This window comes from Ostrea edulis, chromosome 7 (genome assembly GCF_947568905.1).
Source record: "Ostrea edulis chromosome 7, xbOstEdul1.1, whole genome shotgun sequence".
Lineage (NCBI taxonomy): Eukaryota > Metazoa > Mollusca > Bivalvia > Ostreida > Ostreidae > Ostrea > Ostrea edulis.
Genome location: NC_079170.1, coordinates 88,190,667 through 88,201,098, shown reverse-complemented (window position 1 = coordinate 88,201,098; position 10,432 = coordinate 88,190,667). Strand labels below are relative to the sequence as shown.

Genomic DNA, 10,432 nt, shown 5'->3' with positions numbered 1-10,432 from the left:
AAATCTTTCTAAACATAGTAAACTTTTTACTTGTGTGTAAAGATCACAGATTGTGTGTGTGGGAAGGATTGAATAATTTACTAACTTACTTATTTGTAGTTTTCAGAAAAATACATTGAATTTAATACATATCAATGGAACTTCTGTGGTACAAACATAGACCCACAGTTTGAGAAATTACATCAACATGGCATTGCATCAACCCACTTAGCGACATTCCATTCAGTTTTATGTATCAGAAAATGTCTCAAAAAACAAATCAATATAAAGAAAAATTGACAATGCAAACTATGAAAATAGCAATTTTAGAAATAAATTCCAACTGAATCAAAGAAGCAGAATCTAATTTTGATATCACAAATAAGTTTCTTGAAACTCTTCTATTCAAATAATTAATTCACTAACTACCAGAATATCCTCTATAATACTCAATAAATATAACAACATGATAAAATATAATTTAATTGTAGAACTATATGGCACTATCCCAAAACACGAGTTGTAAGTTACAGCTGGAAAAATGTTCCATTGTACAATGACCCCCTTATCAATATTCATCATTTCAATGCAACATATTTCAACCCAGCAGTTTTACAAATAATTTTGAAACAACTTTCATTCCTACTGAACAAATATTCCAAAGAAACTGTTTTACAGAACTTCATGATTTCATTAAGATTGATTTAATATTTACCTATATGTCTCACAGCAGCATTTGGTCATAAACAATTCCTTACGAAAAAATATAATTGCACCAACTCATGATCAAAGCCTACAGCTAAGCATAACTGAAGCCGATGGGAATTTTAAAAGCAGCACTGTAGAGAGACATTTTGGCAACGCTGGATTTATCTATGAATTGATGAAGACACAGTCGTTTGAATTATGAATGAGATGTTTCCACTTCCTGCATCGGATCGGTATTTCGGACAGAACCAAGGCTGAACCAAGGCCAACTCTTTCTGAATGAAATTTTCCTAACCAGATCTACTCTTCCCTGATAATTGCCCACGAGGTTGGCTGAGAGGCATGTTGTGGCATGAGATCATTAGAATCACAACGTGTGCTGAGTTGTTTCCCCTTCCTGTACTGCGTCAGGTCTTCAGCTGGGAGGCCTCCTCCATTGCTCTTAACCACCTGTTAAAGACAAATTCCAAGGGCTACAACTACGTCAAACCTAACTGATAAATTGACTACAGCACAAGAATTTTTTTTAAGGAAAACTTGCATTAATACTGTTCTATGTCAGCATGAAGAGAGATAAAAGAAACAGAGATACAGAAAGATAGTTTCTCAGGTAGTAGTTGAAAAATACAGCACTAGATAAGAAGTATTGAATGTACAGTATTAGATTAGTAGATATCTTATGTATGTACAGTACTAGATAAATACATATGTACTGTGTGTACAATGCTAGATAATTATGGGGTTTCACTTATTTCAGAGTAATCCTTATTTTGCTGCAGTCACAAGAAAGGTGAATTATGATCAGAGCCAAAATATAAATTTGTTTACACATAACATATGGAGACCCACAACTAAATCTGCACCACTACAATAAGTAAATGGACAATGCTGATCAGGTAAGAACTCGTCATGTCTCTCACCTTTGTGATGTGGCCTCGTCCTCTGAGTGGAAGATTATGGGTGGTTGGTTCTTGTGCTTCATGTCGAACAGAAGGTTAGCTGGCACACCCTCAAACACCTGTAACAAGCAAAACGTACATCAAATGTTTATACAGGTCTCAAACACCTGTAACAAGCAAGACGTACATTAAATGTTTATACAGGTCTCAAACACCTGTAACAGGTGAGACGTACATCAAATGTATATCCAGGTCCCTAGTAGATTTTTTCCCGCACTAGCCCGATCGGACTAGTATAAATTTTCCTTTAATATATATATATATATATATATATATATATATATACACACAAGACTTTATCAAAAATCTGTAAACACTTTGTGTAATAACGTTATTTAATTGGCTGCGTTTGCTTGTCAGTTTATCGAGTCCAAACTATTTCGTACCGAGTAATTTCATTTTTAATGTCAAACTCTAATACGCTGAAAAGGGGTACAAAATGTCTCAGGTACGACAGAGGAAGGTCCGGGTACGAATCGTATGGCACCTACACAGGTCGCTCTTCCGCTGTCATGGCGAGTGGGAAAAACGAAGTGTGGAAGAAAGATACGAGTCAAAGAGAAAGCGTGGATTTGTTCAACCATGGACCTTGAACCGTCCATAGCTAAAATTTGACATTAAAAAAGAAAATACGATGTTGTGTAAGTATTGTGAAAAATGTAAGAGGAGGAGGAGGAGACTGAAAATGAGTTGCTTGAATCTGAAATTGACAGAAATTTAATATTATATGAAGTGGAGTATGAATGAAGTTTTTCATTTGTTTTTGTTTTCATTCTTACTATACGGAAACATTTTTTTTTTTTTTTGGTATTTGTCAGTTAAATTTGCTTTAATAAACTGTTTTGATTTTGGACTAGTGAATTTTTTTCGGGCTAGTAAATTTTACATTTAACTGGCCCGACCGGACAAGTAGCTTGAAAAGCTTTTGACCTAGACTGTCACGATATCAAACTGAAGATACGATACGTGCATCATACAGACTTGTAATTAATACAATCGATATATTGTCACGTGAAACAACTCCAGACACATTGTTTTCTAGACTAACATCATTTGCAAATAAAAATATCATACATGTACACTATATGCAGTAGAAGTTAAAAAAAAAAAAAAACCCTCCTGTATACAAAACATTAACAAGGTCTCCTGTATACAAAACATTAGCAAAGCCTACAAAACATAGCAAAGCCTCCTGTATACAAAACATTAGCAAAGCCTACAAAACATTAGCAAAGCCTCCTGTATACAAAACATTAGCAAAGCCTACAAAACATAGCAAAGCCTCCTGTATACAAAACATAGCAAAGCCTCCTGTATACAAAATATTAACAAAGCCTCCTGTATACAAAACATTAGCAAAGCCTACAAAACACAGCAAAGCCTACAAAACATAGCAAAGCCTCCTGTATACAAAACATTAGCAAAGCCTACAAAACATTAGCAAAGCCTCCTGTATACAAAACATTAGCAAAGCCTACAAAACATTAGCAAAGCCTCCTGTATACAAAACATTAGCAAAGCCTACAAAACATAGCAAAGCCTCCTGTATACAAAACATAGCAAAGCCTCCTGTATACAAAACATTAACAAGGTCTCCTGTATACAAAACATAGTAAAGCCTCCTGTATACAAAACATTAGCAAATCCTACAAAACATAGCAAAGCCTCCTGTATACAAAACATTAGCAAAGCCTCCTGTATACAAAACATTAGTAAAGCCTCCTGTATACAAAACAGTAGCAAAGCCTCCTGTATACAAAACATAGCAAAGCCTCCTCATCCAAATTAAAGAATAACTATCTTTTTCTGAATTTCACTGGCAACGTGTTAGCGGTGCCTGTAAAATGGATGTTTCCAACCAATAAATCTGCTTTAATGGTCGCAAATAACAAATGTGAAGATAGTTATTCCCATACTAGTGAATTTGGAATTTTGCTTGATGTTTACATCTTACATGTACTTCATAGAGATTTGCTTTTCCATTTATGAAATACTTTACGAAATATTTTCATTTGACGTCATGTTTTTGAGCCATTGTATTATGATCTCACAGTTGAAAGCTTTTCGTTTCATTAAGGCTCTTTTGATCGCCTAAAACATCAGTGCATTAGCCAATCAAAACGGAAACAAGATGTACTGTGAGCAATGCTCACTAAGAATATCCCCCGTTTACCCCAATCTCCCAAAGGGTGTTGTTAATAGGTATAAATTACCTCTTTCCTGAGTGTCAAAATATGGTATGCCTTTGTAAAAGAAAATGGAAGATATAGTTCGAACACAAATCCATGGCATAAACCTATAATTTTGACCTTGAGATCAAAGGTCAAGGTCATAAAGAGGTCATGAATGTACATGACACATAGTCTCATGGTGATACACCCATGTCTTATGGTATGACTATGTCAAAAACCTATAATCAATTTTGACCTTGAGGTCAAAGTTCAAGGTCATATAGAGGTCATGAAGGTACTCGACACATCGTCTCATGGTGATACACTCATGTGTCAAATATGATATGCCTATGTCAAAGAACAAAGAAGTCATGGCCCTGACACGAATCCATTGTAAAAACCTTTAATTTTGACCTTGAGGTCAAGGTCATATGGAGGTCATGAAGGTACATGACACATTGTCTCATGGTGATACACTCATGTTTCAAATATGGTATGCCTAAGTCAAAGAACAAAGAAGTCATGGCCCTGACACGAATCTGCACAGACAGACAGTGATTCCTATATACCCCTCAGAACTTCGTTCGGGGGATAAAATTACAAAACGCTTGCATTAGAATGCATCGTTAACATTGGAATTGACCAACAACAAAAAATTCAATCAGCATGTACCACCTCTCCCCGACTGACAAACACAGAACCTCATAGTTTTGAAATCCAAGACCTCTGTACACAACTCAAGTAATAAAAAAATACACAAAGAAGAATGTTTACCTTTGAATATTCGCCAATGTCATACCCTACCACTGACACACTATCTGTCGCATTCACGTCCTGTAACGAGAACAAATCGTGAAACGAAAATCAGCATTTCTGTGCTCTATCAATAGACTTAGAAGATGATTATCAAAAAAAATTCTATGCCTTATTTTGAACTAGTACATGTAATTAAGTAAATACTTTCATTAATCATATACATGTACCATACATGTATATTTATCAAACGCTTAAATATTTACTTGTAAGATGTATTATACTTACATTAACACCACAAAAACATTTCAACGTAACTTGTCAAAATTAATGAATAAATTGAGTTGATTGGTACAAATTAATAGAGAATGTGTAGAGAACATTGTAGAGATTGATTTACACTGTGTCTGAATTAACAGTGTTTAGTGTACCTCTGTGTAGAGAACATTGTCGTGATTGATTTACACTGTCTGAATTAACGGTGTTTAGTGTACCTCTGTGTAGAGAACATTGTCGTGATTGATTTACACTGTCTGAATTAACGGTGTTTAGTGTACCTCTGTGTAGAGAACATTGTAGTGATTGATTTACACTGTGTCTGAATTAACGGTGTTTGGTGTACCTCTGTGTAGAGAACATTGTAGTGATTGATTTACACTGTGTCTGAATTAACAGTGTTTGGTGTACCTCTGTGTAGAGAACATTGTAGGGATTGATTTACACTGTGTCTGAATTAACAGTGTTTAGTGTACCTCTGTGTAGAGAACATTGTAGGGATTGATTTACACTGTGTCTGAATTAACGGTGTTTGGTGTACCTCTGTGTAGAGAACATTGTCGGGATTGTTTTACCCTGTGTCTGAATTAACAGTGTTTAGTGTACCTCTGTGTAGAGAACATTGTAGTGATTGATTTACACTGTGTCTGAATTAACAGTGTTTAGTGTACCTCTGTGTAGAGAACATTGTAGTGATTGATTTACACTGTGTCTGAATTAACGGTGTTTAGTGTACCTCTGTGTAGAGAACATTGTCGTGATTGATTTACACTGTCTGAATTAACAGTGTTTAGTGTACCTCTGTGTAGAGAACATTGTAGAGATTGATTTACACTGTGTCTGAATTAACGGTGTTTAGTGTACCTCTGTGTAGAGAACATTGTAGGGATTGATTTACACTGTGTCTGAATTAACAGTGTTTAGTGTACCTCTGTGTAGAGAACATTGTAGGGATTGATTTACACTGTGTCTGAATTAACGGTGTTTAGTGTACCTCTGTGTAGAGAACATTGTAGTGATTGATTTACACTGTGTCTGAATTGGTGTACCTCTGTGTAGAGAACATTGTAGTGATTGATTTACACTGTGTCTGAATTGGTGTACCTCTGTGTAGAGAACATTGTAGTGATTGATTTACACTGTGTCTGAATTAACGGTGTTTGGTGTACCTCTGTGTAGAGAACATTGTAGTGACTGATTTACACTGTGTCTGAATTGGTGTACCTCTGTGTAGAGAACATTGTAGTGATTGATTTACACTGTCTGAATTAACAGTGTTTAGTGTACCTCTGTGTAGAGAACATTGTAGGGATTGATTTACACTGTGTCTGAATTAACAGTGTTTAGTGTACCTCTGTGTAGAGAACATTGTAGGGATTGATTTACACTGTGTCTGAATTAACAGTGTTTGTGTACCTCTGTGTAGAGAACATTGTAGTGATTGATTTACACTGTGTCTGAATTAACAGTGTTTGGTGTACCTCTGAAGCCTTGAATGTGTAGAGAACATTGTCTTTCATCAGGAACCAGAACTTTTTCCACTTTTTGTCCTTATGCCACTTGAATAGATAACCGCTTATGGTGGCATCTGGGTCACTGGCATGCTGTAAAACATGAAAATGTACTGCAACATACGAGCAAAACATTTGGACATTTAACATTAACATGTATGTTAGAATATTACCATAAGACTTAGATGAGCTCACTTTTGATCTAAGTCTCACTTTAATAAAAAGGAACATATCATGAAAACGTGACACTGAGATAAAAAATGAGCTAATCTAAGTTTTAAGGCCCCAGAACCAAAGTTTGACACTATCGCTAATTTCCTAGCCAAGGCTAAGGACAATTCATCAGACCAGTACATTTCTGGTAGTCCCATGGTCTAGTTCTGAACAGATAACTGGTTGAGCTGCACAATTCTGTTCGATACTCATTAGGTCTTTTACGTGGTTTAAGAAATAAAACATTGGTGATCTTATAGCTGCAGAACTGTAGCTCTCTGAAAAAATATTTTGACATAACAGAGAGCTACAGAGCCACCCCTTATAAAAACCTTCGATTTACGGCGCACAAAAAGCTGCGCACGGTTGAGGCCTTATATCGTTGTATTCTTGAGTTGCTGTCTCATAAATTTAATATCAAAAAATTCTTAACATATTTCCCTACTATACTTGTGTCTAAACATACCTTCAAATATTCATTAAAGCCCCATACGACCTGAAACAGTCCCAGCTTCAAATGATTTCGTTTGTTGACGTAGCCATGTTAGGTAGCCGGTCAATTCGTACCCTGTTGTTGTTGGTATATATTCATAAAATTCTTTATATATTATGTATTCACTCTTCATTTATTATAAATACGAATAATTTATAGAAATTAAAAAAATGAAGTTTTTCTAAAGGTAAAATAAGCTCTTGATTCATGAAAATGCTACTAAAGTCCTTAACACTCGTGTGGCACGGATGGAGACCGGACCAGACTAATGAAAGCCGCATTGCCGTGAGTTTAGATATTTGAATAATTATTATTTAAGGGCACTGGGATGATATATTATTTAAAATATTTAGCTAAAATGTTTGTGGGGATATTAGTTCACATCTAGACCTTATTGTGCTAGTATGGAAATTAACCAGGATTCGAATTGACTGGCTACCTAACATGGCTACGTCAACAAACGAAATCATTTGAAGCTGGGACTGTTTCAGGTCGTATGGGGCTTTAATGAATATTTGAAGGTATGTTTAGACACAAGTATAGTAGGGAAATATGTTAAGAATTTTTTGATATTAAATTTATGAGACAGCAACTCAAGAATACAACGATATAAGGCCTCAACCGTGCGCAGCTTTTTGTGCGCCGTAAATCGAAGGTTTTTATAAGGGGTGGCTCTGTAGCTCTCTGTTATGTCAAAATATTTTTTCAGAGAGCTACAGTTCTGCAGCTAGTGATCTTATTGCATACACTTCAAGCCCTATTGTTAGCAATGAACGATAATAATCAATACGCAATTTCCGAGTTGCCCAATAGTTCTTTCCCTTTGTGGAACTCTTCTGTACAGTGAGATGCAAAACATACTATCGTCAACATGCGGTGGGTACAAATGCTTATCGCTGACTTCATATATTGCCAAAAGGCCGATTATCAGACATCATGCAACCACCCAAACTGCAGGGACACAATGTTAGTAAGTTTATTAGTATTTAAATAATGATAAAATAGCTCAAACAAAAATCGATAATCACCACTTTTCTTTGATTAAAATATCACTCATGCAGAGGAGGAAATAAAAAAAAAATTCATATTTAATGTAATGGCCTAATTCAAACAAATATTATTTTTGATATGGTCAGTTTAATCTATACCAATAGCTGATGTAAACAAAATTTACACTTTCATTACTTTCATCCATATTTACATAGCTAGTCTATAGTATATACGCATGTATACATCTTGTACCCACCGAGCGTTCAACAGAACACTGAACGTACCTCCATCACAGAAGAGCTGATATCACGGAAGTTGCGTATCAACAAATCTTGGTCTATCTCATCACTTTCACAGGATCACACAAAAACGTGTACTGTGACTGGCTTATGTGTATCTTTAAATCTTGATCCTATTCATATGTATTTGTAAATCTCAATTCTAATTGCTATTTTACTCCTTCTGAACATGAATGATTGAAGTTTTTATTAGTGAGATACAAATCCAGACTTACGATTTTCAGCCTACTTGGCCTCCTGGTTGTGGGTTGATGAGTGAATCTAGCACTGCGTCGAATCTGACGAAACCTCTCCTTCAAATTTCCCAAACTGAGGAATGCCCCGTCCTGACCCTGCGTAAATTTATCATCTATCCCATGATGCTTCTCTTTCTCCTCTACAGCTACAATAAAAAAGGACAAATTTTTCGCATTACACTAAACAAGTTGTGTAACATATGTGGGAACATACAGATACCATTAGGGCTGTTCCAGAAATGATCAAATGGGGGGGGGGGGGGGTCGGGCGGCAAATGATATTTTTTTTTGTGGGTGGTCGTATTTTTTCATATTTTAATTGGTCCGTGGTTGGACTGTTAAAAAAATATTTATTATGGGTAGTGGGTAGTTTCTATTGTTTTATTTTGTGCCACGTGGGTGTTGAGTTTTCAGAATATTTTTATTGTCGCTCTTGTCGTGTTGGTTACAAAACGTCGGAGGGAAAATTGAAAACGTGCTTTCGAAATCGGAAATCGGAAGTAACATAGAACTATTCGAGTTGTCGCTCTTTGCAGTGCATAACTTTCCATTAAGGCACTCTTCAAATTAGAGGCGTGTTTAGTAGGGTCCCTTTGAACATGATGGCGGCGAACTCTGTTCTGTAGATTATTACAGTTTACAGTGCATCGATTTTGGGAATATTTTGAAACCAATAGGTATTCCGTTTTCTAATAAAAATAGGCAAACCTTAGTTGATTTATACGAGGGTACCGATGCGTTATATTTATCAGTCGGTGTGATGGTGATATAGAGGCCTCCGGGCGCGGGCTCCATTAGAAGATGAACGATTCATGGAAAAACATATCCATACCCATTTCATGATAATAGCATCGTTTGGACTCCCAATCTTTCCAACATTCCCGCCATAGATGCCTTTGATTGTTGATGTGACATCGTTTCTTCAGAACTACTGTGATACAATGTCGCACAGGCATTACCGCGTCATTGACTAGAATGTTTGTCCCGAAAACCTCGCGAGATTTGTACCGTTTTCATTTTTAAAAATATTTTTGTGGTGGGTCTGGTTAGTTGTTTTTTTTTATTAGATGGGTCATTGTAAAATGAGTTTATTAATTTGATGGGTCATGGGGTAATTTTTTTTATTTTTTTTTTATGGGTGCTTGGTATATACAAAAGGTGCCTCCCGACCCCCCCATGTATTTATTTCTGGAATAGCCCTTACCATCTGCTTTAACAAGAATTCTTGTGATGCTTCAGTTGTCATAGTCATCCCCAAATCTACCTTCCATGACAAATGCTACAGGTGTTTCAGATGGTGTTTAAAATTGATACAAAAAGAGGGAGTAATACAAATCTTATATCAAGCTTAATATAAAACTGTAAATAATATTTAATTCACATCAAGATCTCAATTTACTTCCATATGAAGAAGTAGACTGGCTGCTTTTGAGCAGTTTGGCTATTATCAGAAACCAATTATTCACCATCGCAGACTTATTTTCACCCCATGAGAAATAAATGACCAATGAATTCTTTTTTTTTATTTTTACATATGTTGTAACTTATGTTAGTAGCAATGTTTCTTGCAAATATCAATATTGGTCTTCAAGGTTATAGGCCAATGGGCACTATATTTACCCCCCCCCCCCCCTCTTCTTTTTATAAATTACTGCAAGTGATAATGTAGATACATAAACATGTTTTAACTTGTATGAAAACTATGAATAAGGAACTGATGTTTATTATTGAATTTATTCCACACAGAATGATAACACGACTCCTTTGGAGATATATTTACTAATAGTATTTTCTTTTCAAATTGCTTGTATTCATACACCTTTTACTGTATATTAAAAACAGTA

General features: G+C 35.6%; 1 protein-coding gene across 5 annotated transcripts in view; it reads right to left on the bottom strand.

Annotated features, from left to right (window-relative positions):
* LOC125654179 (FYVE, RhoGEF and PH domain-containing protein 6-like) overlaps positions 1–10,432 on the bottom strand; it is a 48,351-nt gene that overhangs the window by 1,775 nt on the left and 36,144 nt on the right. For 3 of the 5 annotated variants that reach the window (XM_056145553.1, XM_056145554.1, XM_056145556.1), the window contains 6 exons: positions 8,568–8,734; positions 6,328–6,450; positions 4,592–4,651; positions 3,860–3,889; positions 1,608–1,705; positions 1–1,137 (listed from right to left, as the gene is read on the bottom strand). The exon at positions 1–1,137 is cut by the window's left edge and continues 1,775 nt beyond it. In XM_056145553.1, the coding sequence (XP_056001528.1) occupies positions 1,095–1,137; positions 1,608–1,705; positions 3,860–3,889; positions 4,592–4,651; positions 6,328–6,450; positions 8,568–8,734 (521 nt within the window). In that variant the 3' untranslated portion in view covers positions 1–1,094. The remainder of the gene's footprint in view (positions 1,138–1,607; positions 1,706–3,859; positions 3,890–4,591; positions 4,652–6,327; positions 6,451–8,567; positions 8,735–10,432) is intronic. The other 2 variants (XM_048883985.2, XM_056145555.1) reach the window with 1 other exon arrangement.